Source organism: Ovis aries, chromosome 5 (genome assembly GCF_016772045.2).
Source record: "Ovis aries strain OAR_USU_Benz2616 breed Rambouillet chromosome 5, ARS-UI_Ramb_v3.0, whole genome shotgun sequence".
Classification (NCBI taxonomy): Eukaryota; Metazoa; Chordata; class Mammalia; order Artiodactyla; family Bovidae; genus Ovis; species Ovis aries.
The window spans coordinates 35,388,663-35,416,570 of record NC_056058.1 but is presented as its reverse complement, the minus strand read 5'-3'; the positions used below and the strand labels follow the sequence as shown (position 1 = coordinate 35,416,570).

The 27,908-nt window shown below is 37.9% G+C and overlaps 1 protein-coding gene across 4 annotated transcripts in view; it reads left to right on the top strand.

Moving 5' to 3' along the window:
- COMMD10 (COMM domain containing 10) overlaps positions 1 to 27,908 on the top strand; it is a 180,467-nt gene that overhangs the window by 83,625 nt on the left and 68,934 nt on the right. Inside the window, exon 6 of one of the 4 annotated variants that reach the window (XM_042250337.2) lies at positions 18 to 21,182. The exons of the other annotated variants lie outside the window; for them this stretch is intronic. Within the exon in view, the coding sequence (XP_042106271.1) occupies positions 18 to 50 (33 nt within the window). The 3' untranslated portion in view covers positions 51 to 21,182. Of the gene's footprint in view, positions 1 to 17; positions 21,183 to 27,908 lie in introns of those variants that run through there. 4 annotated transcript variants of the gene reach the window in all.

Sequence of the window (27,908 nt, the reverse complement as noted above, 5' to 3'; positions counted from 1 at the left end):
TTTTCTTTAAATTACAGCTCCATGTCTTGGGTGAAATTCTAAGAAGATAATAATGGACTTTTATCCTGTAATAATAATAAAAAAAAGGAGTGTGGTAATACAGGAGCCAAGTGACAGCTTTTCCCTCTAAGTATATAAATCCATATTCTGTATGGGTTTCTTTATGAGTGAGATACATCTTTTTGTCAGATAACAACAGAATGTTGACTCGGTCAGTTTCCAGTAGCTGTAATGGAAACTAACCTAGATGAACATTGGTACTTAATTTGCAGTAAGTGACTGGCTACTTGACCCCCCCCCCCCAATTATACTCATGGTGGAGAAACAAATATTAATAACTTGTCCACAACCTGCCATAATCTACCCCAGAAGGTCAAATTTTGATTGTCTCCTGCTTATCGTTTGCCCAATCCAGAGATCGAACCGGGTCTCCTGCATTGCAGGTGAACCCTTTACCATCTTAGCCACCAGGGAAACCCCTTATTAAGCTTATTTGACTTAATTATGTTGTAGAGGCAGAGTATGTTTGGAGGGGAAGGTGACTGAATTTATTTTTCAGGAATTCTTTCTACTGGCATTGGAGCCAAGAGTTGATTCAGAATAATCAATTCTTGCCTCTTTTTTTTTTTTTTGGCCATGCTGTGTGGCATGCGGGATCTTCCCCAACCAAGGATTGAACCTAGGTCCCCTGCATTGGGAGTGTGAAGTCTTAGCCACTGGGCCATCATGGAAGTCCAGTTTTTACCTTTTTTTTTTTTTTTTACCAATAATTATGTGATTTGGGAAATACCTTTATTGTTGTTTTTAATGAAGATGATCTATTGATCATATAGTATGATGTTAAAAACATTATTTGCCACATAGTGATTTAAGTCATGCTTTTATGAGAATAATAAATCACATTTATCAAGGGCTTTTTATATGTTAGGGTTTATTGTAAGTGCCTAAAATCTTACTTCTACTGTGGAAGCCAAAATGCTACAGATCACCCCTCTCATAACTCTCGATACGGCTAGAGTTATGGCTCATGATTTATGCTCAGATGGCTAGAAAACTCTGCATGAAGCTTCACATCTGAAAAAAGCAATACAAAGAAACGGGACAGGCACAAATGGAGCTCTGGTGCCAGCTGTGGGAGTGGTGCCGACAGCCAGCAGAGGCTCCTGAGCCAGCTTCTCTCTCCTTCAGTGTGGGTTTTGGTGGCAGTTCTAGCCTCCTCGTGCTCTTAGTTCCAGCTTGTTTCCCAAGTCTGTTTCCTCAGCTTGTTTGTGTGTCCTTTTCTGTTTAACTTAACAGAAATTGCACTGTTCTTGCAGCCAAGATCTCTGGTACAATTATTAGTGGCAATAGTTCGGCTTAATCTTTAACTATTTGGAAATACATTCCATTTGTTTTGGTAGCCACAGCTGTCAAAACCCTGAGTTTCAGTTAACACAATAAAAGGGAATTTGAAAGGGGGAAAATGTAAGTTTTAATTATTTCAGTAGTGGTATCAGAAGGAAACAATGAGCATCTAATTAAGAACACTTCTCAGGAAATTGTGCATATATTTCAGCACTCTAAAAACCTCCGCATTGTTTTTGTAGTTGTCATTTTTGTTCGCATCATTTTTATTTTGCAAAGAGATACTTTGTATTGGGGATGTATTTCTGGTATTCTGAAAAACGTCCCTTTGATTTTCCTTTGAAGAATCCACCCCTTCCTTGCTCTTAAGGGTAAGACCACACCCACTAGCTGCCTCAGACCTACACCTAAGCAGTCAGTACACTGTGTCTCATTACAGGCACTGAGGGCTGATTGGATGAGTATATGTCAGTGTGCATTGAAAGATGGCTGTAGCAGCTTTAAGTACTACAGCCTCACACATCACATACAATTTGAGAAGGAGGCCAACATATCAGAAAGTAGAACTGAGAGGATGGGGAGAGAGAGACATGTGGGAAGTATGTAGTCTATAGGGAGTACTTGCTGGAGAATAAAGTCATCACGAAGGAAAGCAAAATCGAACATTGCAGAGTCCCTATGATATATCTTGAAGCCTAAATCCAGCTATGCCTGAAGCCATTCCCATTTCTACACTTTTAATCCTTTGAGCCAGTACATTACCTTTTTTGCTTATGCTAGTTTAGGGGGTAGGTATCTGTCCTTGGCAACCAAGAGTCCTAGTTTCTTTGGAATGTAAATGCTAAATTATCTTGAATTGGCGTCATGGATTTTTGCCACCATGTTTTTAAGTTTAACTTTTTTATTTATAAGTTGCACATACCTTTTGTCCATGAAAGATTAATAAGGAAAAGCAACTAGTACTTGAAGGTGAAGAACTAATCCAGAAAGAAATGAGCATGAAAATTCAAACCTTAAATTCTAGAAAACTTTGAGATAGCTGCAGTTTTACTTTCTGTATGACTTCCTTGTAAAATACAAGTTGAGAGACAAAAACTTAAAAAGAATATTTAAGTCCTGTAAATGTATATTTTAAAAAGTCAAACACATTTCAAACATTTGCTGAATTTGATTTGTAATAAGCACTTTGCTACATTTTATGCTATTATTGCCTTTTATATAACTTTCTAAAGTTGTGACATCATAACATTGTGGTTTTCTGTCAAACATCATGACTGAAAATATGAGCTTATGGATGAGAGTCATGGCTATTTCCAGATTTTTGTACATAAATACTTTTTAAAAATATAAATTTATTTTAATTGGAGGTTAATTACTTTGCAGTATTGTATTGGTTTTGCCATACATCAACATGAATCCGCCATGGGAGTACACATAAATATTTTAAATAGGCAGATGTGTTTATTAATATTGCCTTTAAGAGTCCAAACTGTATTCAGTATCCTTGTATTTTCCCTTTGCTAATCATTCTTGATCTGAGATTGAAAGTGATTTTCTTTATTTCCTTCTTGCTTGGAATGGATAAGGCAAAGAACTAATGAAAGCACTCCAGGAGGAAGGTGACCTCAAGAGCAAATTCTCAGAAACCCACGTTAGTCGAGATTGTTTCGGGTTTGCGTGTCAGAGATCTGGCACAAATTAACTTGATCAAAGTTTACTGGCTCAAATAGCTGCTGAGAAACAAGAGGTGACTCTAACCTCAGTCATGGCGGGATGCAAGGGTTTGGCAATATCACCAGGGCTTCATCTTCACATTGTTCAATTTTGCTTTCCTCTGTGATGACTTTATTTTCCGGCAACTGCTCCCCGTGGACTGTGTGTCCAAACGTCTGTCGTTCTTACAGTTCCAGGCTTCAGATAAATGTGAATGACTGTTGTTTTCCTCCATGACAATTAAACATGTGGGGGTGGGGACCCAAATAACTACTGACCTTGCTTAGTTCTCATGGCCACCAGGCTTGGGGGATGGAAAGGCCCATGACTGATGGCTCTGTCAGTATCACACTGAATGGAATTGTACTATTTCCCCAAAAGAAAAGGTGCTAGTGAGACAGGTATAGATGTCCTCTTCCAGAAGGGTTCATCTACTTCCCATTGCAAGCTGTTTTGGTTACTCTTGTTTCACTATCTAACATACCATTTTTAAGTTCCGTTGAATTAAATTGCCTCCTTTTGAAAAGATGAAAATGCTGCTTCTGGTAGGATTTGGTTATTTATATCCAGTGCAAATTAGATCAGAAAGGTTTCTTCTAGTGTGTAGCTGGCATCACCTATTCTGAAGGACTGGAAATTTTGACTCTGAAAAAGAAAGTAAGCATTTTGAAACTTAGCAGTGTTGCAGAGTGGTAGATACCATGGAAGCTGTGTGGACCTGGGTATGACTTTGCAACTTCCTAACTGTGTGCCCTTAGGCAAGTCACTTAATTTTTCAAATCCTCTTTTTTGTTAAACTATAGGATAAAAATAATACATATATCATAGAGTAGCTATGAAATTAAATGAGGCAAGTAAAATGTTTAACACAATACCTAGCACATAGTGGGTACTTGGTAAGTGATAGCTTCCTGGATGTTATGATTCCCACTAGTAGCAACAATAGTAATAAATACTGTCCTTTGCCACCCTTGTTCTCAAATGGTTCCCAACTACTTAGGATTAAGAGTTTGAAAAGGTCCTGTAGTTCAGTTACATTAAGGTTCATATCAGATTTTACTAATGAGTCTGAAAGTCTAACTGCTGTTCATAATATTGGTTCTATGGGGAAAATTTTCTTGAACTTGAAGAAAATATATTTTGTATAAGTCATTCTTCAGAGGAATTTGCTTCTCTTTGCTCTGTTGTTGTTGTTTATATTTTTTTTTTCCCTTTATGAGGGCCAGACAAATAAGTAAGGATCAGAGTCTATTTAATAAAAGGCTAGAATTAAAGTGTGCCTAGCAGAATGAAATATATTTGCAGAGACTGCTGATGGCGATAGGAAGTTGTGTCATAGCCATGTGACTTGTTTGTGGAGGTGTTGCTTGGTCTGGAGCCTAATTAAGTCACACATGAAATTTCAAGGCTTTTTGTTTTGTTTTTGTAGTCAGGTGTTTAACATTTTGCTTTAAAAGTCCTGTCATAACTTGTGGCCCTTTACAGTGATGGGGTGACTGACTCATGAGGAAAAGTGGTTATGGTAAGCAGGGAGAGAATTCAACTGATTTGTTATTAATGAGAATAAATTCATAGATGAATAATCTAAGACATACATAGCTAAAATGATGATTTTCTAGTGTAAAAAACTTAATAGCCAACTCTCAGTAGCCAACTTAGTAGCCACCTTTATCTTAATAGCCAACATTCCCATCTCTGCTTTGGTTAATGTATGTGATTATCACACAATATTAAGAAGTCAGAGTTAATGGAGTTGGTATTGTACTGGCTTACTTGTAAGAAAGATATTTTATTTATGGCTATAGACAGTACGTGGCATACTTCTATTCAAGGATCCTTCCTGCTATTATTAATCACAGAAATACTATATCTCTGTGTGTGGATAGCTTCTTACAACCTAATATAAAGATCAGAAAAATAGTAATATGCTCTAAATGGTGATTAATTTTTATCTTTATATAAAGGATACCTTTATATATAAGATACCTTTTCTATATATATATAAAAGGATAGATTTTCCAATTTACCAGCGAAAAGAAGACACTAAGAAAAACCTAAGAAGTAATGGATATTGTTTATGTGACATATGATTTTCTAAATAAAGCTTAGAAACACTGCTATACCTGTTCTTTCAATATGTGCAAAAATAATAAAAGTTTTCTTTTTATAGATTGTCAGTAATCTCTACCAGAAGTTGATAATTAAGGAAGGATAATTGTTTCTGCCAAATAAATATCTATCCTTTTTTAATCTTTCTTGCAGTAAACACTTGTCAAAGTGTTAGTGCCTCAGTCATGTCTGACTCTTTGCGACCCCATGGAGTGTAGCCTGACAAGCTCCTCTGTCCATGGAATTCACCAGGCCAGAATACTGGAGTGGGTTCCCACTTCCTTCTCCAGGGTTATCTTCCTGACCCATGGATTGAACCCAGGTCTCCTGCATTGTAGGCAGATTCTTTACTGTCTGAGCTACCAGGGAGGTCCAAACACTTGTGGTATTTTTAATATGTGGGGTTGTTTGCCACATTTTGCAGAGTCTACTTCACAATCATAGTCTTCAGTTTTAGAAGAGACCATAAAAGATCATTCCATTCATCCCCTTCCACTTGATGGTAATGTACTTTGCAGTTTAATATGAAATTAACACCTTAGGCAACATTTTTTTACTTTCTAAAGTGTCATTTGATTTCATGTAAACAGTTTTTTTTTGTCTTTCTTGCCAATAAGAATTATAAATTTTATTTTTATAGAAATAGAAAATCTGTGAAAGAACTCTGCTACTTTTCCTATCTTTCTAACAGTGCATTCAAATGTAAATTGCCATAGGCATCTATGGAAAGAGCCAGACAGCCTTTGGGTAGAATCCAGTTCAGATACTGAAGCACAGAGAGATTACATGATTTGTCTGTGTTATATATTGAACTAGTAGTAGAGTAGAATTGAAATAGTAGTGTACTGGAACCAAACTTGGGTCTGTTCACACTAAGGCCAGTCTGTGGAGCCTGGGTTGTGGTGAATTACAGCCTTTATTGCAGGGCTCTGGGCAAGGAGTTCAGGACAGCTAGGCTAAAGACACACAAACTCCCCAGGAGTTTCAGTAAAGCATTTTTATTTTTTTTTTATTTTTATTTTTTTCAGTAAAGCATTTTTAAAGGTGACGTGAAGGAGGGACATCCCAGTGTCTGTGGTCATCTCGTGCACAATTCTCTGGATAATTGTGATAATTATCCAATTGGATAATTGTGAGGTAAAGGAGTACTATCACAGGGGTTAGCATTGTTAGCCCTTAGGCACTGATAGATCTGAGGGGGTTGGCGAGGGAGGAGCTTTGTGGTCATGATCATCAAGTTCTTACTTCTTTTTGTGGTGGTTTTAGCATTTGTCAGACAACTCAGAAAATGTGCATCAGATACTGTTATCTAGGTACTTCAGAGACTAACTAGAGCAGAGGATAAGGGTGAGGTTCTGTCTTGGGAATGCCCCAAAAGATCCTGCTCCATTATGTAGACTCCAATCCCCAAGTCATTTCAGCCCAGAGCCAGAGCCCTGGCTGCTTTCCTCGTGGTCGCTGTGTGAAAGGCACAGAGATGTAAAGAGAGTTGTCTCAGACGCATCTCTTCTCTCTCACATGCATAGTCTTAGCTTGAGACATACATACATATATATGCATATATCTGCAACCACATATATGCACTACCTTTTACAGTTTTGATGAGTATTTTTTTAAAACCTTAAGTTTCACAGCCTTAAGTCAAGTTATCCTCAGAAATGTCCATTTCTTGTCTTAAAGAGAAAGACATCAGTACTAGTCATAGCTGGAGAGATAAGAGGAACATAGAAGGAGCAGGGTAATTTTCAAGTACATTTTGGTATTTTCCTTGCTGTGTATTAGAGGTGTATGCTTTTAGTAGATGATGACCTTTAGAAGTCAGTCTCTTGACTTTGAATAAATATAAAGAATTGTAAATATACTGTATTGACACTGATTGGTTGCTGTGGAAATCATTTTAATGTCATGAACTGACACTCTGACTACACTGCATAATTAAATGAGAAGAATGACAGCTTGCTGTTAGAAGCTTCTTGTCTTTAAAGCAATTGCAGGAAGGTTTTTGGTTTACACAGAGTTACACATTCAATATGACAGTAATTCAAGTCTGTGCCCCAACCACTAATGCTGAAGTTGAACGGTTCTGTGAAGACCTACAAGAGCTTTTAGAACTAACACCAAAAAAAGATATCCTTCTCATCATAGGAGGCTGGAATGCAAAAGTAGAAAGGCAAGAGATACCTGGAGTAACAGGCAAATTTAGCTTTGGAGTACAGAATGAAGCAGGGCAAAGGCTAACAGAGTTTTACCAAGAGAATGCACTGGTCATAGTAAATACCCTCTTCCAACAACACAAGAGATGACTCTACATGTGGACATCACCAGATGGTCAACACCGAAATCAGATTGATTATATTCTTTGCAGCCAAAGATGGAGAAGCTCTATACAGTCAGCAAAAACAAGACTGGGAGCTGCCTGTGGCTCAGATCATGAACTCCTTGTTGCAAGATTCTGACTTAAACTGAAGAAAGTAGGGAAAACCACTAGGCCAGTCAGGTATGACCTAAATCAAATCCCTTACGATTACACAGTGGAAGTGACAAATAGATTCAAGGGATTTGATCTGACAGACAGAGTGCCTGAAGAACTCTGGAAGGGGGTTCATGACATTGCACAGAAGGCAGGGATCAAGACCATTCCCAAGGGAAAGAAATGCAAAATGGCAAAATGATTGTCTTACAGATAGCTTTAGGAGGAGGCCTTACAAATAGCTGAGAAAAGAAGAGAAGCGAAAGGCAAAGAAGAAAAGGAAAGATATAGCTAACTAAATGCAGAGTTCCAGAGAATAGCAGGGAGAGATAAGAAAGCCTTCTTAAGTGAACAATGCAAAGAAATAGAGAGAAACAATAGAATGGGAAAGACTAGAGATCTCTTCAAGAAGATTAGGGATACCAAGGGAACATTTCATGCAAAGATGGACTCGATGAAGGACAGAAATGGTATGGACCTAACATAAGCAAAAGATGTGAAGAAGAGGTGGCAAGAATACACAGCACTATACAAAGACAGGTCTTAATGACCTGGATAACCATGATGGTGTGATCACTCACCTAGAGCCAGACATCCTGGAGTGCAAAGTCAAATGGCCTTAGAAAGTATCATTATCAACAAAGCAAGTGGAGGTGATGGAATTCCAGCTGAGCTATTTCAAATCCTAAAAGATGCTGCTGCTAAAGTGCTGCAGTCAATATAAGCAAATTTGGAAAGCTCAGCAGTGGCCACAGGAGTGTAAAAGGTCAGTTTTCATTCCAGTTCCAAAGAAGGGCAACACCAAAGAATGCTCAAACTACCGCACAGTTGTCGTACTTCTCATGCTAGCAAGGTAATGCTCAAAATCCTTCAAGCTAGGCGTCAACAGTACGTGAACTGAGACACTCAAGATGTACAGTGTGGATTTAGAAAAGCAGAGGAACCAGAGATCAAATTGCCAACATCCACTGGATAATAGAAAAAGCAAGGGAATTCCAGAAAAACATCTATTTCTGCTTCATTGACTATGCTAAAGCCTTTGACTGTATGGATCATGACAAACTAGAAAATTCTTAAAGGGATGGAAATACCAGACCTCCTTACCTGCCTCCTGAGAAATCTGTATGTCGGTCAAGAAGTAACAGTTAGAATCAGACATGAAACCAACAGACTGGTTCCAAATCGAGAAAGGAGTAAGTCAAGGCTGTATATTGTCACCCTGCTTATTTAGCTTCTATGCAGAGTACATCATGCAAAATTCTGGGCTGGATGAAGCTTAAGCTGGAATCAGGATTGTTGGGAGAAATATAAATAACCTCAGATAGCCAGATGACAACACCTTTATGGCAAAAGCGAAGAGGAACAAAAAAGAGTCTCTTGATGAAGATGAAAGAGTAGAGTGAAAAAACTGGCTTGAAACTCAGCATTCAAAAAACTGAGATCATGGCATTTGATCCCATCACTTCATGGCAGATAGATGGGGAAAACAATGGAAACAGTGACAGACTGTATTTTCTTGGGCTCCAAATTCACTGCAGATGGTGACTGTAGCCATGAAATTAAAAGATAAAAGACGCTTGCTCCTTGGAAGAAAAGCTGTAACAGACCTAGAGAGTGTATTAAAAAGTAGATACATCACTTTGGCAACAAAGTGATATAGTCCATATAGTCAGAGCTAGGATTTTTCCAGTAGTCATGTGTAGATGTGAGAGTTGGACCATAAGGAAGGCTGAACACCGAAGAATTGATGCTTTTGAACTGTGGTGCTAGAGAAATCTCTTGAGAGTCTCTTGGACAGCATGGGGATCAAACCAGTGAATCCTAAAGGAAATCAACCCTGAATATTCACTGGAAGGACTGATGCTGAAGCTGAAGCTCCAATACTTTGGATACCTGATGGGAAGAGCCGACTCATTGCCAGTGACCCTGCTGCTGGGAAAAATTGAAGGCAGGAGGAGAATGGGATGACAGAGGATGAGATAGTTAGTTGGATGGCATCACCGATTCAATGGTCATGAGTTTTAGCAAACTCCTGTTTTCACAAACAGGGAGATTGTGAAGGACAGGGAAGCCTGGTATGCTGCAGTCAGTGGAGTCCCAAAGCAGTGTTGGACACTCCTGAGCAACTGAACAGCAGCAACAAAGTTACCCTGCCTGTAAGTAACAGAGATAGGACTGGAACTTAAATTTTGCATTCTCAATCAAACTCTCTTTCTACTGCACTAAATTACACTTTCTTGAAAGGTAATATGAATGGTTCATATTAGGTAAATTTACAATGAGTCTTAAGTTGTTGTTTCTTATCTCATATTCACTTAGATTTCTCATCCCTTCTTTTCTGTACCTTCTGCTTTAAGTTTTCTTTTGGATCTTATTCCGATTATGTTGATTATTTAGAGAAATATCTGCCATCATTCTCTATATTATAATCAGAAGGAGAATGGGGGCATAAATGTTTTCCTTCTTAAATTCATTTGAATAACAGAATATGTTAAGTCAATTGTAACATGCAAACAGAACCCTCAGGTGGTGAAACTGCTTACATGCTTAATAAGGATTCAACACCATAATTGCAAAATTGAACATCATTGTACTCCATCTTAATATTTGATCTTACTCATAATGGGTGTTTGTATGTAAACTTTTCATTTACTGTAGAGGTCGTAGTATAGGATATTAAAGAAGACATTTGACTAAAACTTCATTTTTCTTATGAGCTCCCACGTTCCCATAGCAATTTTAGACAACACATGCTGTTTTACTGGAAGAGTGACTAGAGGATATAGTCTGATCACTCTGTACCTCCCATGGTAAACCTTCTGTTTGTTTTGTGAATTTAGTGGTTAAAGATGCATGATAAAACTTGTCATCTCTGTTAGATGCTGCTAAATCAGGTGTTAATAAAATGGCTGCCTAGCTTCTGCAATACTTCTTTTTATTCCATTAAATATCAGTTTCCTAGATAGGCATACATCTGGTGTGTCCAGAATCTTCTTTCTCTGAAACACTCAAATCTACAATGTAAGTTTTAAATTCCAAATTAAAGGGAGGAGGAGGATTCTTCATAAGTGAAAATATTCCTCAAGCTTATGAAACAAAACAGAATTTTTGTGGAAATTTATTTTCACATTTCTGACCATTGTATGGGTTTTCCTAGCAGTATGAAACAATTCCCTGCAGTTCCTCTCATTTAATTGTTGAAGCAGAAAAGTACATTAAATCTTAATCAGCCATACTACTGTTGGGGAAAAAGTTACATATTCAGTTAAGATGATTTGTTGAGAAAATACACATACATATGCACACACATTTGGATACGTGTGTATTTGTATATGCACGTATATGTATATATACACACTTGCGGAGAAGGCACTGGCACCCCACTCCAGTACTCTCGCCTGGAAATTCCCATAGACGGAGGAGCCTGGTAGGCTGCAGTCCGTGGGGTAGCTAAGAGTCGGACATGACTGAGTGTCTTCCTTTTCACTTTAAACTTTCATGCGTTGGGGAAGGAGATGGCAACCCTCTCCAGTGTTCTTGCCTGGAGAATCCCAGGGACGGAGGAGCCTGATGGGCTGCCGTCTCTGGGGTCACACAGAATCGGACGCGACTGAAGCGACTTAGCAGCAGCATATGTGTGGTGTCTTGTTTGTATATACTTAATGTTCCTTTCCAAATACTGTTCTGTTTCATACCTTGGAAAATATAAATAACAACAAAATATAAGGTGAAGATAAATTAAGTTGTTAAACCACGTTTTTTGCCTTAACATCACAGATACTAAGAAAACTTGAGGACTTTTAATTTGGTTTAAAATTTTTTAGCATCTACTTGTTTTTTATTTTGTTTTCTTGACCTGCTCAATTACATATTTGCTTCCTGTTATTCTCAGGGTTTTTTATTTCTTTAAAACGCTTTGATTTCCCCCTCCACTGATTCTTTTCCCTCTGTTGTTTATGTACATCACTTACATGGTAGTATCTGAAAGAAAAAAAGCAATTTAGACATAACGTTGAATAACATTTTAGTGTTCTTAATTCTGGAGATTGTTTACTGAGGTTATTATCTTGTTGCCCAGTTATCTGCATGTCAGGTATTCAGGATATCAGTCACCAGACACTTCACACTGAGTTCTGATGGGCTTATGGTTGTGTATTTTAAGGCGTTTTCTACAGATTTATCATGAATTTATGGTCAGTGGAACTGTTTAAACTTCCTAATCCATTTGTTCCACAGAGTAGTCTTAGAGTTAAAACAGCAGTTTCCATTTCCCATATGGGTAAATGAACCCATGCATACATTTATCATTGATCTCTAGCACTGGAAAAATGTAGAAAGTGGATGTTTTCTCTGTATTCGAAGGAGGGAGAATATTTGGGGGGAGTTTTTCTGAAAATAGAATTGGTGAAATAAAAATCTATATTCACCCTAAGGGAGATAGACTGTCAAAAGCAAACTAACCTCTTTGGTGGATGTTTGAATCAGGGATATATTCCAACCACAGTAGAGTATTTAGTTTGACTTTTCTTTGAGAAGCAGGGGAAACCTGTGGTGTTGGGCTGGCAGGCATGAGGATGCATCACCCTCTCCTCTCCCTTCCTTTCCCCCAAATTATAAATAGAAATGTGTCCAAATAACTGCAGAGATACAATCTGGCTTCTGCCTTTTCCTATTTTAATATGCTTTTTTCTTTTTTAAGAGTTAAAGTTAGCAAACTTGAGAGAGAATCTAAAAGTACTTTTTCAGTTTTTTTTTTTTTGACTTTCAGTCGAGTTACTCAAATTAGAAAATGCAATCATTGCATTGCCATGTCTATTGTATTATACGCAGTCTAGCATACTTGGGCTTTTTACTCCTGTAATCTTGAAATAAACACTTCATTTTTAGCTATTACAAATACCAGTAGCTGTATTTTTAATTAATATGACTTGTATTTTATTTTATTTTTACTAATAGTTTAGATATATCTGTATATCCAAGTCAACCCACTGAAATGAATAATCCTCTATATCAGGAAAGGACATCAGTAAGATTAGAGATTTCTTGACTTCCTTGATCCTTCTTATTAGTCTTTCAAGAGATTGCATAAAGATAATACAGGTGTTTTATTCATCAGGGTTTCTTCATTGATTTTGGAAACATTGCATTATCAGAGAGAGAGAGAGGGAAATCAGTAGTTTTTCTGTATCACATTGCCCACCTTTATCATTCCCGTTCTTTCTTTTGGCCATTATTTATCAGGGACCTACTATGACCCAGACATTATACACAGCTCTGACAATTAGTGACCTTAATCATTTCAGCCATTATGGCCCATGAGTAGAGAAGGCAGGTAAATCAGGATTCCTGAGTCCCACTGCCTGAGGTTTACTCTTGGTTGCACCACTTCCTGATGATGTTGGACGAGTCCCTTCATCGTTTGCTTCGATTTCCTTCTTGCTAAAATGAATATAACAGCTTTAAATGAGAAAATATGTGGATTAAATGAGGTAATGCATGTAAAATATTTAGCACAGATGTTAGGAGAGGAAACTTATAGTTTACTATCTCTGCTGTTGCTGCTGCTGCTGCTAAGTCGCTTCAGTCGTGTCTGACTCTGTGCGACCCCATAGACAGCAGCCCACCAGGCTGCACTGTCCCTGGGATTCTCCAGGCAAGAACAACCCTGTTTAAAAAAATGATTTGACTAGCTTTATTTATTTAGTTATAATGTTTCTACTTCACTTTTAGAGCCTTTTCCCAGTGTAGTGTCCTCTGAAATATACTCTGGTCAACTTTTCTGATTTGAAAAGCTCCTGAAAGTCTATCATGTCTTGGGAGCTTCCTCATTTAGCATCTCATGGCCAGACATTTCTATCCATGTAGCACTCATGACCCTGTCACATGCTGTGCAGTGATGTACAGTTACTTCTTCCTTGACATGTTGCTTCTTTGGATTGTTCATTTGCTTGTTTGAGGTGTGACTCCTGGGTATCTTTTCAGTTATTTATTATCTGTTTCTTGTTGTAAATACCTTGAAGGGAGGAAACCATAGCAGTCTGCACAGTAGGCATTTAATAACTGAAATAAGTTGAAACAATTTCCATTCTCAGTAGAGGAGAATATAGCTTTCTTTCACCAGGCTGTGTGGCTGAGAATAGGACCATCAGAACTGTTTTACTGTCTTAGCCTTTAGATGCAGGGGGGTACCAAGTTCAGTTGAACCCTTTGTAAAATGAATTAACCTCTACCATTCTTAAGTGTTCACAGTTTCGACTGTATTTTACAGTTTTAGCTGTGTACTGTTTTTCCAGTGTAGCTCATGTGTTGGATTAAACTTGAGAATTTCTTTCATTTAGTTCAGTTCAGTTCAGTCGCTCAATCGTGTCCGACTCTTTGCGACCCCATGAATCGCAGCACGCCAGGCCTCTCTGTCCATCACCATCTCCCAGTCACTCAAACTCACGTCCATCGAGTTGGTGATGCCATCCAGCCATTTCATCCTCTGTCGTCCCCTTCTCCTCCTGCCCCGAATCCCTCCCAGCATCAGAGTCTTTTCCAATGAGTCAACTCTTCTCATGAGGTGGCCAAAGTATTGTGAATAGTAATTTTCTAAATTTTTAACTTTCGTTTTGCTTTTTGACTCTGTTTTCTGTGATGTTAGCATGCTCATTTTTGACTCCATTCCCATAGCCCCTTGCTTTCTTCCAAGTCTTACTCTGAAGCCTTTTGAAGCTCTACAATGAGATTACATTTATTGACCATCCTATAATTAAGGCATATTTTCTTTTTTAATTTTTATTTGCAATTTATATATCATATGCTTTATTTTGATTCATTTAATAAATGATTAAGTCTCCTGCTTATAATTCTGTATGGAAATTTTCATTTTCATTTGTTTTTCTTCCTTCCTGTACAAAAGCTGGAGATCAAGTGAAAAACTTTCCAGTAAGTACATCCTGAGGTTTTATGTGTGCATGTATGCTCAGTTGCTTCAGTCTTGCCCAACTCTTTGCAACCCTACGGACTGTAGCCCACCAGGCTTCTCTCTCCATGGGATTCTCCTGGCAAGAATGCTGGTGTGGGTTGCCATGTCCTCCTCCAGGGGATCTTCCCAATCCAGGGATCAAACCTGCATTTCCTGCATTGCAGGCAGATTCTTTACTGCTGAGCCCCTGGGGAAGCCCACAAGACTTTGTATACTTGGCCCTTAATATTTTTTTTTTTTTTTTTTAAGAGCAAAAGGTTGTCAACTGATTACTGATCATATAAGATGCCAGTCTGACGTGGCAAATCTGTCTATAAGACTGATTTTCCACTTAGTATTTCCTGGCAACACAAAACCAAGTATAGACCACTCTGTGTGATTTTTAGTTCTTAGGATGTAGCATGTGAGACAATTCTCATTTTTAAGAGCAAAAAATAGACTAGGAGAATTAAAAAGATTTATGTGTTATTTCTCCATTCATATGGTTAATATAGGTTACTATGTGTTGGTATTATTGAATCTCAACCCAAATTTCTTGTCTCCTGTTGAATTGTTATGAATTCAGATAAAAACACTAAGAAAAAAAGTTAACATTAAAAATACAGAGGCAATTGGTAATTAGCACAGGGAGTGAAATTTTACCTTAAGTCATAGTATGCTCATTAAAACATTTAAAATTTTAACTTCCTCAGAGTACCTCTTAAAGGATTTGTTGTTTTGTACTCAAAAATTTGTTTTTTATTGCTCGATCTACTTGTTAGTCTTCTTTATTGTTAGCTACTCATTCATTGAAATAGTGGCATATTAATTAAAAAAATAACTTCTCAGGGACTTCCTTTGTAGTCCAGTGGTTAAGAATCCACACTTCCAGTATATTGTTCTTGATATTCATTCACAACATTACATGTATCAGTAGTTTGTTGCTTTTTCTGTTGCTGAAAGTATTCCCTTTTCTAAATGTACCAGTTTGTTTATTCACCCGTTGAAGGATACTTGTTTTCCTTTTTGTTGTTCAGTTGCTCAGTCGTGTCCAACTCTTTGCAACTCCATGAACTGTGGCATGCCAGGCTTCCCTGGCTTTCACCATCTCCTGGAGCTTGCTCAAACCTATGTCCATTGAGTCGGGGATTCCATCCAACCATGTCATCCTCTGTCATCCCCTTCTCCTCCTGCCTTCAGTCTTTTCTAGGATCTTTTCCAGTGAGTCGGCTCTTGGCTTCAGGCGGCCAAACTAGTGGAGCTTCAGCTTCAGCGTTAGTCCCTCCAATGAATATTCAGGGTTGATTTCTCTTAGGATTAATTGGTTTGATCTCCTTGCAGTCCAGAGGATTCTCAAGAATCTTCTCCTGCACCACAGTTCAAAAGCATTATTAGTTCTTTGGCACTCAGCCTTATTTATGGTCCAGCTCTCACATCCGTACATGACCACTGGAAAAACCATAGCTTTGACTAGATGGACCTTTGTTGGCAAAGTGATGTCTTTGCTTTTTAATACAGTTTTTTGGTTTGTCATGGCTTTTCTTCCAAGGAAGAAGCATATTTTAATTTCATGGCTGCAGTCACCATCTGCAGTGATTTTGGGGCCCAAGAAAATAAAGTCTGTCACTCTTTCCATTGTCTCCCCATCTGTTTGCCATGAAGTGATGGGACCAGATGCCATGATCTTAGTTTTTTGAATGTTGAGTTTTAATCTAGCCTTTTCAGTCTTCTCTTTCACCTTCATCAAGAGGCTCTTTACTTCCTGTTCACTTCCTGCCATAAGGTAGTGTCATCTGCACTAGCTGAGATTATTGATATTTCTCCCTGAAATCTTGATTCCAGCTTATACTTCATCCAGCCTGGCATTTCACATGATGTACTTTGCATATGAGTTAAATAAGCAGGGTGACAATATGCAGCCCTGACACACTCCTTTCCCAATTTGGAACCAGTCCGTTGTTCCATATCCAGTACTAACTGTTGCTTTTTGACCTGCATACAGGTTTCTCAGGAGGCAGGTAAGGTGGTCTGATATTCCCATCTCTTGAAGAATTTTCCACAGTTTGTTGTGATCCACACAGTCAAAAGCTTTAGTGTAGTCAATGAAGGAGAGGTAGATGTTTTTCTAAAATTCCCTTGGTTTTTCTATGATCCAGTGGATGTTGGATCTCTGGTTCCTCTGCCTTTTCTAAATCCAGCTTGTATATCTGGAAGTTCTTGGTTCACATATTTTTGAAGCCTAGCCTAGATTTTGGCAATTATAAGTAAAATGACTATCAACATTAAAAAATAAAAGAGAGAGAATCCACACTTCCACTGCTGGGAGCATGGGTTCGATCCCTGGTCAGGGGACTAAGATCCTGTATGCCATGCGGCACTTCCAAAAAAACAAAACAAAGAACGCTTCTAAGCATTTGATGTTATTAAGATTATAGATATATAATCTTTATATATACACACACACATATATGTATATAAATACACACACATACAGACATGCTGCTCGTGCTAAGTCGCTTCAGTCATGTCTGACTCTGTGTAACACCATAGATGGCAGCCCACCAGGCTCCCATGTCCCTGGGATTCTCCAGGCAAGAACACTGGAGTGGGTTGCCATTTCCTTCTCCAATGCATGAAAGTAAAAAGTGAAAGTGAAGTTGCTCAGTTGTGTCTGGCTCTTCGCGACCCCACGGACTGCAGCCCACCAGGCTCCTCCATCCATGGGATTTTGCTGGAGTGGGGTCTATGTTTATTTGTGTTATTTGTAAATCTATTCCTCTAAGAAGAATATTTACAGAGTTATTGTTGACTGATTGTTGGAATGACAACAGAGGAAGATTTGAAATACATTCTAAATATTACTATGGAGGATATACTCAGTATTTTAACAACTGTCTGATGCGGCTGCTGCTAAGTCGCTTCAGTCATGTCCAACTCTGTCCGACCCCATAGACGGCAGCCCACCAGGCTACAACTGTCTGAAAACCACCTAATAAATGAGTGTGTATCCGATGGCAGGTATTCATACTACAGACTTATTATTAGATAGAGTCATTCATCCAAACATGTGTGAATAACTATCATAATTATTGTATTCACACCCCATCCCCATATCAAATCTGTCAACAAATCCTGTTACCTTACTTTCAGAATATGTGCTAAATGTAATTATTCTCACTACCACCTATTTCAAATCAGATTTCACTTTTTTTTAGAGATACTTGACACATTTTTATCAAAATTGGGACCCTGTTTCCCATCTCCACATTCTTTGCCCTATTCCATTTTATTTTTTTTTTTAGTAGAGCTTTCCACTTTTTGATATTATATCTTTTTTAAAAAACTTACTTATCACCTGTGATTTATTGTTTGTTCCCCATTAGAATGTAAGTACCATGAGGGTGAGGAATCTGTCTTATTAATCCAGCGGTCACTAAATGTAGAACACTGCTTGGCACACCTTAGGTGTTTAAGGAAATGAATACAGGAAGGAACAAGTGCTGTGGAGACACAGAAACTTGGTGTGAGCCATCGAACAATTTTCTGCTTAACATCTATTTTTAAATTAGGGAATGAGTGAATGAATGAGTTCAAAAATTAAGCTTTGGGGATTTCTTTGGAGGGAATGATGCTGAAGCTGAATCTCCAGTACTTTGGCCACCTCATGTGAAGAGTTGACTCATTGGAAAAGACTCTGATGCTGGGAGGGATTGGGGGCAGGAGGAGAAGGGGACGACAGAGGATGAGGTGGCTGGATGGCATCACTGACTCGATGGACGTGAGTCTGAGTGAACTCCGGGAGTTGGTGATGGACAAGGAGACCTGGCGTGCTGCGATTCATGGGGTCACAAAGAGTCAGACACGACTGAGCAACTGAACTGAACTGAGTCCACTTTGGAAAAATTATTTGTCATTATCTACTAAAATTGAACATACTTATACTATGTAACTCAGAAATTCCACTTCTAGGTATATACCCAACTGAAATGCAGGTATATGTTCACCAAAAGCCATGAATGACAGTGTCATAGCAATGCTATTCATGAGAGCGCAAGTGTAGAAACTGCCCCTGTAAACAGTAGAATGGATAAATGAATTGTAGTATTTATTTATCAAACAACAAAATACTAGACATCATTGAGAATATATGAACTACAGTATTGTTAGACTGTGAATGAATTGTATAAATATAATGTTGACTGAAAGAAGCCAGAGGCAAAATAACACATATTATATAATTTTACTTATATAAAATTCAGATCTGTTTTTTAGATGTCAGGATAGTGTTTATCCTTGAAAGGATGGCACTGGAAGGGGAATAAGGAGGGACTTTTAGGGTGCTCTGGTGTTTTATATCTTAAAGATAGTACAACAGAACATTCCTAGCCATAAAAGAATTAACTTAATGAAGGAGCAGTTAACATTAGACTATGTAAAATAATTGATGTATAAAGTGCTTTGAATGACCAGAGGATGAAATAATTTCTTTTTATTTAATAGTTTCCTCAAAAACCAGGTAATTTAATGACAAAGAGGTTAAACTCTTTTCAACAGATATTGTAATAACTTACGGCAAACTAGAACATTCCTTAAGAGAGAAAAATTTTATTTCAAAAGTTACAGTTTTTAAATGTTTTGAATCACAGCAAGTTGGAAGTGATCAATAAAATATGTAAACACTATTACAATACAGTGTCAGCACTAAGAAAAATAATATTTTCTATCAGTAATAAATATCATTGATGAACCAATGGAATGTCAGGTGACAAACATGGATGAGATAGTATTGGCACAACCATCGTATTGACAAAGATGCTGCTGCTGACAAAGTCTGCTGCTGCTGCTGTTGCTGCTAAGTCGCTTCAGTTGTGCCCAACTCTGTGCGACCTCATAGATGGCAGACCGCCAGGCTCCATTGTCCATGGGATTCTCTAGGCAAGAGCACTGTAGTGGGTTGCCATTTCCTTCTTCCAGGCATGCACAAATGCTAAGTTGCTTCAGTAATGTCTGACTTTGTGCGACCCTATGGATAGCAGCCCACTGGGCTGCTCTGTCCACGGGATTCTCTAGGCAAGAATAGTGGAGTGGGTTGCCGTTTCCTTCTCCGATGTGAAGGTCTGATATTTGCCAAATACTTATGCAGGGAAATTAGAACTTGTATACATTGCTGGTGTCAATGTAAATTGGTACAGCCCTCTTTGAAAAGCAGCTGTATGATGCCTAGTAAGTTTGAAGATGTACAAACCCTATGGCCCAGCAGTTTATCCTTCCAGATGTCAACCTGAGCAAATACTGTACATTTATGGTGGAACTGAGCAGAACCCTGGAGGACTTCCCAGAGTACAAAGGCCTCTCTTTGTCCCTGTCCTCTTGTTTGTAGAGAAACAGAAATCTCTCAGTCATCCCCGAGTCACAAAAGAGCGGGCTTGATCAGTTAATGGTTAGGACAGTAGAGTCACAGACTCAGTGTCTGATGCACATTCCTTAGTTGTTTTGCAGACGCTGTCACCACCATCAGAGGGAAAAAGCTAACTGCACGATGACCAAACTGTAACCATAACATAAGCTGTTCCATCGTGAGCAGTACTGAATCTACAGCTAGCACTGTTTGAAGAACTGATCTTCAGAGAATGGAATTAACACAATTGCTGTTAATAATCTATATTTTGTGGGCATCAAAATAATTATACCTTGTTTTGCCTGTATTTATAAGAAGGCAACTAAAATTGTGAGCAAAGAGGCACCACAGACCTGTCTTCCACTTTAGTTATACAACATCATATGTCAGTGTGAAGAAATTATGGAAGGTGGACTTTTGCCCCTAATCTCATAGAAATGAAATGATGTCTGACAGTTAGGAATTTGTAAGTAGCTCTTTGCCCCTTACCTGTTTATCTGTTTTTGTTCCTGTTAAGCCTTAAGTATAAAAGTGAGATTACTAGGTAACATTTAACTTAACTCCTGATTTACATTCTACTAAATGCACACAATACCTTGCCTAACCTGTTGATTCTTTCCCTTGACTGAAAGAAGTAGGAGTGAAGAATTAAGTAGTTGAAGAATGCCTCACTCTCTGACTCCAGTGGCCCCCTTAGCAATCCTGCAGGCAGACCACATGGGCATGATAACGTCTGAAGAAAGATCATTAACAGTCAGCCATCCTGCACACAATGGAAAATGATGCAGAACCTAACCATCTGCTTCAATGATTAACTGAGATCACTTCCCCTTTTTCCCTTTAAAAATCACATAGCTGAGCAGAATCTTTAGAGTCGGGTTTGGGGATATGAGTCCACCTTCTTAGTTGGCAGGCTTTCTGATTAAAGTAGCTTTCCTTTCTGCCAACATTTGCCTTTCCACTATTGGCTTTTGAGCAGTGAGCAGCTGAACCTAGTTCAGTAACAATAGGATGATTGTTATATTTGCAATAGTGACAAAGTGAAATTGTATCATGGCCTATTCTAGCTGGTTAAGTAGGTTTCTTTAAAAGTTGACATCATATAACAATCAGAATGGTAACATGACGCTTTCATGTTGCCAAGATCAATAAATTTCAAAAATCAGTGCATATTAAAAAGAAAAATTGCAAAGAAACAAAAATTGTGTAAAAATTAAAAACAGTAGTATTCATTTTTAATGTAATGAAAGTATTTGCTAAGTCATGTCCAACTCTTTGTAACCCCATGGACTTCAGCACACCAGGCTTCCCTGTCCTTCACTATCTCCTGGAGTTTGCTCAAAGTTGGTGTTGTCATCTAACCATCTCATCCTCTGCCATCTTCTTTTTTTGCCTTCAATGAAAGTATAAAGACTAAAATATTCTCATAGCTTCTCATAAAGTATCTCTACTGAGAAAATACCATACTACAGTTGCGTTCTTCTGCAAGAGTATAACTGGAGGTTTGGGGAAAGAAAGTGAAGTATAAAAGTTCATGTTATTTGAAATTGCCATTAACTGAGCAAAATTTCAGTTTTTCTGCCTGATACATTACTAGGAAAACTCAGCAGTGGCCACAGGATTGGAAAAGGTCAGTTTTTATTCCAATCCCAAAGAAAGGCAATGCCAAAGAATGCTCAAACTACCGCACAATTGCACTCATCTCACATGCTAGTAAAGTAATGCTCAAAATTCTCCAAGCCAGGCTTTAGCAATACATGAACCATGAACTTCCAGATGTTCAAGCTGGTTTTAAAAAAGGCAGAGGAACCAGAGCTCAAATTGCCAACATCCTCTGGATCAATAAGCAAGAGAGTTCCAGAAAAACATCTATTTCTGCTTTATTGACTATGCCAAAGCCTTTGACTGTGTGGATCACAATAAACTAGAAAATTCTGAAAGAGATGGGAATACCAGACTGCCCGACCTGCCTCTTGAGAAATCTTTATGCAGGTCAGGAAGCAACAGTTAGAACTGGACATGGAAGAACAGACTGGTTCCAAATAGGAAAAGGAGTACTTCAAGGCTGTATATTGTCACCCTGCTTATTTAACTTCTATGCAGAGTACATCATGAGAAATGCTGGACTGGAAGATACACAAGCTGGAATCAAGATTGCCGGGAGAAATATCAATAACCTCAGATATGCAGACGACACCACGCTTATAGCAGAAAGTGAAGAGGAACTAAAAAGCCTCTTGATGAAAGTGAAAGAGGGGAGTGAAAAAGTTGACTTAAAGCTCAACATTCAGAAAATGAAGATCATGGCATCTGGTCCCATCACTTCATGGGAAATAGATGGGGAAACAGTAGAAACAGTGGCTGACTTTTATTTTTTTGGGCTCCAAAATTACTGCAGATGGTGATTGCAGCCATGAAATTAAAAGAGGCTTACTCCTTGGAAGGAAAGTTATGACCAATCTAGACAGCATATTCAAAAGCAGAGACATTACTTTGCCAACAAAGGTTCATCTGGTCAAGGCTATGGTTTTTCCAGTGGCCATGTATGGATGTGAGAGTTGGACTGTGAAGAAAGCTGAGAGCTGAAGAATTGATGCTTTTGAACTCTGGTGTTGAGAGTCCCTTGGACTGCAAGGAGATCCAGCCAGGCCATCCTAAAGGAGATCAGTCCCGAATGTTCATTGGGAGGACTGAAGTTGACACTGAAACTCCAATGCTTTGGCCACCTGATATGAAGAGCTGACTCATTGGAAAAGACCCTGATGCTGGGAAAGGTTGAGGGCAGGAGGAGAAGGGGACAACGGAGGATGAGATAGTTGGATGGCATCACTGACTTAATGGACATGGGTTTCGGTAGACTCCGGGAGTTGGTGATGGACAGGGAGGCCTGGCGTGCTGCGGTTCATGGGGTCGCAAAGAGTTGGACATGGCTGAGCGACTGAACTGAGCTGAACATTACCAGGAAATCATGTTATGTGAAAGACTTGGTAATGATTATTTAGCTTGCAGTTTTTTTATTAGTGTATTAACATAAATTTGTGTAAAGGAATTTCTCAGTTCAGTCACTAGTGAGGCTCAAATCACATACATGAAATTTTTCAGTTGCTTTTCAAATATATGGAAATTTTAAAATGCATCGATTTTGAAGGTCAGAAAAACTTGATGCATATGTTTGTAACTGCATTTTATATATACACATGCAACAATTCATGATATAAGATTATATTATACGGTGATATTTGAAACTTTAAATATACATATAAGATAATGAAGTGTAGTGGCTAAGAGCACAGACTTGACTCAGATTGATCTGCATTTGAATTCTAGCCCTGGCAAGTTGTTATAACTTAACCTGTTTAAGCCTTGGTTTTCTTAGGTCTTGTAAAATAGAGATAATTTCTACTTCATTTTGCTGATTAAATGAGAATTTGTGTAAACTACTTAGTACAGTTACATAGCATACTCAGGAAGCCATTGATATTTTAATTCTAACTTCTTTCTCCTGAAAAACAATTTGATAAATATGATTGGAGTTTCTGATTTAGCTCTCAAAGTTGATGAGATTCATAATGTAACTCAGAGTAATATAAATAATACCTGGAGTGAAACAAGCATCTTTAGCAGTGGTTTGATGGAAAAATATAGCTAGAGTTTCAGTTTGAAAAGCCCTAAACTATACAGTTGTCCTTTGGTTGCCAGACTTACTGTGGATTCCAAAATCTTCGGATGCTCAAGTCCGTTGTATAAAAAGGTGTGGTATTTCATGTAACATACACTCTTCCTCCCATACACTTCAGATCATCTCTAGATTACTTTTAATACCTAATAGAATGCAAATGCTATGTAAATGGTTATGAATTCAATGTATATGCTATGTGAATAGTTGCTGGTGCATGGCAAATTCAAGTTTTGTTTTTGGAACTCTTTGTGATTTTTTTATAAGTGTTTTTGATCTGGAGTTGATTGAACCCACAGACGCAGAACCTGCTGATATGGAGGGTCAACTGTACTTTCCCCTCTTAAAGTTCTAGGAGTAAAAGTGATAATCCTCTCCTCAGGCACCCTTCTATCTTGTGAGGAGTAAGAATGAATATACCTACATATCTAAGCCTGTGGTGGTGGCTCTTTCTGCTTGGGGCTGGGGCTTTTTGCAGCATGGGGCTTATAAGAGGAATGAAGATTTAAAAAGAGTTTCCAACGACAGGAGGCACTGAAGTGACATGTTGTCCTGGCGGAAAGAATCTTGGGGTGGGGAGGTGAGTAATGGAAGATATAAAATGGTAGGCCAGGGTTATAGGTGTAATAGAAGTTCTGATTTTTAAAAATAATCATGCCAACTGTACACTGTTTCAAGAAATACCCTTGGCATTTTGTTGAAATTATGATCGATAACGAATATATCACATTTTGGACTTCCTGGTGGCTCAAACGGTAAAGAATCCACCTTCAGTGTCGGAGACCTGGCTTTGATCCCTAGGTCGGGAAGATTCCCCTGGAGGAGGGCATGGCAACTCACTCCAGTATTCTTGCCTGGAGAATCCCCATGGACAGAGGAGCCTGGTGGGCTACAAACCATGGCATTGCAAAGAGCTGGACATGACTGAGTGACTAAGCATGGTATAGCATATCACATTTTCTCATCCCAATCTTCTTTAACAAAATTAAATGGATTTCTAATCATTTGTTTTAACGTGAAATTGTTGTGTAAGTTAGAACAGACATTGAAGGCTATCAGTAAACCCAATTAGAACTTTATAAGAAATAAAGAATTTTGTAAATATGTCTGACATTTAAATTGTTTTAGAGTGTCTATAATAAAATATCCGTCACACAGTTCTTTGTGGTGTTTTCAGGAATAAATTTGGTGTATCATGTTGATTTCTCTTAGAAGATTGGGTTTGTATCTTTTATCTCTATGAACTACACTATGATTAAAGTTCTTTCTAGAGGATGTGAATTTAATAAATATGTTAACAAATAGCTATCTATGGAGATCATATGCTTTATTTCTTGTTATCTTTTAGAGACTCATCATGATATTACTTGCCAAGGAGACTTAGGATATGAAAGCACAGTGTACTCTTTTTATTGGGAGAAGTTCAAAGACCTTCTGAATATATTAATGATTAGCACCAAAGCACTCCTTGATATTTATTCTACTAATAATGAGTTGTAAAGATGCCAGAGTGAAACTGAGAGGTGAATGCCAGGCTCCTTCACTAGCTGGGTGATTTGCTATTTCATATCTGTTTCCAGCTTTATTTTAGTTTGATTCAAATGTGGGCCTCTACAAAATGGCCAAATACCACAGGCCTTGACCCTTTGGGTCACTGTGAAAATACTCACTGAATATCAAAGGTCTGTGTAAGCATATTTAATCTGTATGGGTTCTGTCTCCAGAAGGTCTGTGAAAGTCCTGAAATTGCTACCTTTGTGTATATGCACATATACATTTTTTTTCTGAAAAGATGTCTGTATCATTTATGTACTATTAAGTCTCTAACCCAAGAAGGGTTAAGTACCAGTGGATTCATTTTGAAACCTCTTCAGAAGTCTCTTACATAGAGAAAACGTTTGCCATCTCATTTCCTTGATATACAGCATGTACCTCTGGAGAAATGAGGATACCACGTGTGTTTATTTATCAATCTTATTTTAATTTTACAGTCCAGAAAATTTGTGGCCTTTTCATAATATAGCGGTATTTCTTTTTATGTGAATTCATATTTTAATGTAAATGCAGTGTCACTGAGTGAATGTGATTGATAAAATGTGAATGATGCTTTGCATAGTTTTATTATTTATGTACCTAAGTTCATTATTAAAGGGGGAAAGAAGGACTTTATCATATTTTACATGTAGTTTTTTCATGGAGTAGAACAATTTTTAACAAGTTTTGGACTGTATAAAATTTTCATATTCAGAAAATACCTATCTTTTTTTTTTAATAAAGAAAATACTGGCTTTTATGGAAGTACTAAACCCTAACGCATTCTGTAGAAATAGGATCTTATCATACAAAAAATGGCAGTATCATATATAGACTAAACGATGGTTGATCATTATGAGGGTATGTGAATATTTTGTTCTGTTTGAACTGGACTTGGTGATAGAATCAGAATTCTTTAAAACTTAGCTGTTGCTCCTTGGACCTTTGTGTTGCCTAAAGGGAAACAAACTTCCTAGAAAGTGGAACTCTAGACTTGAAGATGAACAAGAAGATTAGAAGATGTAATTACAATCTGACATTAATTAATATTTTTTGTTAGACAATGAGTAATTTATTTCAAAATTCCAACACCCAAGATCATAAAATTTATCAGTACATTAATGAGCATATGTGGAGTTATTTTGCTGACCTAGGAATTAAAATTTTAAAGACAAGAAATTTTTATTCTGTCACCAAAGAGAGCTCAATGGTTATGTTAATTAGTGAAAACACTAGAATTAATAGGGGTGTTGACTTGTTACTGGCACTTTTACGTATCACTTCATTCGAGATAAATAATACTGCCATTTTGATGGGAAACTGAAACAGAGTAGCTTGTTCAAGGTGTTCTTTGAGACCTTCAAGACCAGGCAGTAATAGGTGCTCAGTATTTGTTAGGTTGAATTGCAATGATATCTGTGAATCTCTGATCCCTTCCCTTTTCAGTGTTTCCATTTCCCCATTTATCTGTGGTTAAATCAAGGTCTAGGATCCCAGGCCTTCATATATATAACACAGAAATGTTCCCAGTGAAACATGTGCCACTCTGTCAGCAAGCTTTTCTATCATTTGGGAGAAATGTGACCTATATTACATAACTCTGTGTAAAAGGTGAGTGCAGTAGATTTCTTATACCTCTGTTTCTTCTTATTCATCACCAATTACTAGACTGAAAATTGGTTGAAATACTGAATGTCTTTTCTATATAGCTTTTTTTTTTTGTCACTAGAGATGGTTCCTTATTTTTCTTAATAATTTGGGTAGTTAAGCCATCTGTAATATAGTTTTTACTTTGATTTGGTTTCTTTGGAGAGAGTATATTTTGTAGATATACCATAATTCTACTTTTGCACTCTCTCATTTTGCTGTAACCTCATTTTAAAATAGTGGTTAGTTAATTCTGTGAATAATATCAAATTTGTGTGTTGTGGAATATGAGAAAAAGAAATGAAAGTGTGGTATAGTGAGCATTTTATAAAGATCAAAGCCTATGAAGACAGTTTATATAATAGATAATACCTCGGCATATTTTAAATGTTATAGCTAGTATTAGTGCCCTATAGTCAAGTTCATTTAGTCAAAGGGAATATGACAGAAAATACTATTAAGTGATATCCTACTCCATCTAACTTTTAAAGAAGGGAGCAGTTTTTTAAAGTTTGTGAAGATATCATATTTTGTTTATGCAGATGTGTGCTTAGTTGCTCAGTTGTGTCCGACTCTTAGTGACCCCCATGGACTGTAGCCCCCCAGGCTCCTCTGTCCATGGGGATTCTCCAGGCAAGAATACTGGAGTGGGTTGTGTGTCCTCCTCCAGGGGGTCTTCCTGACCCAGGGGTCGAATCCAGGTCTCCCTCACTGCAGGTGGGTTCGGTACCTTCTGAGCCACCAGGGAGGCCTATACAGATGTAGTGCTGGTGCTATATTTAAAAATAAATGGCTTTTCCCTTATTCTCATTTCCTTATAATCACTATTTTAATATGGCCTAATTGTTTAGATCAATCTAGAGTGGGTTTTTTTATTTCAAATGAAGATTTCCTTTGTGAAGGAAATTTTGGTGGAGTATTAGAAGATAGACTGAGTGTATAGAAGAAAAACAGTATTTTTCCTGTTTAATATAGAGGTCAGACTGGAAAAGTCGCTCCTGAAGTTGCTCCTGGGGGAAAGGAGAAGCCTTATAAATTTACCGAATTGATGCCACAGGGACAGTTGTTTGGA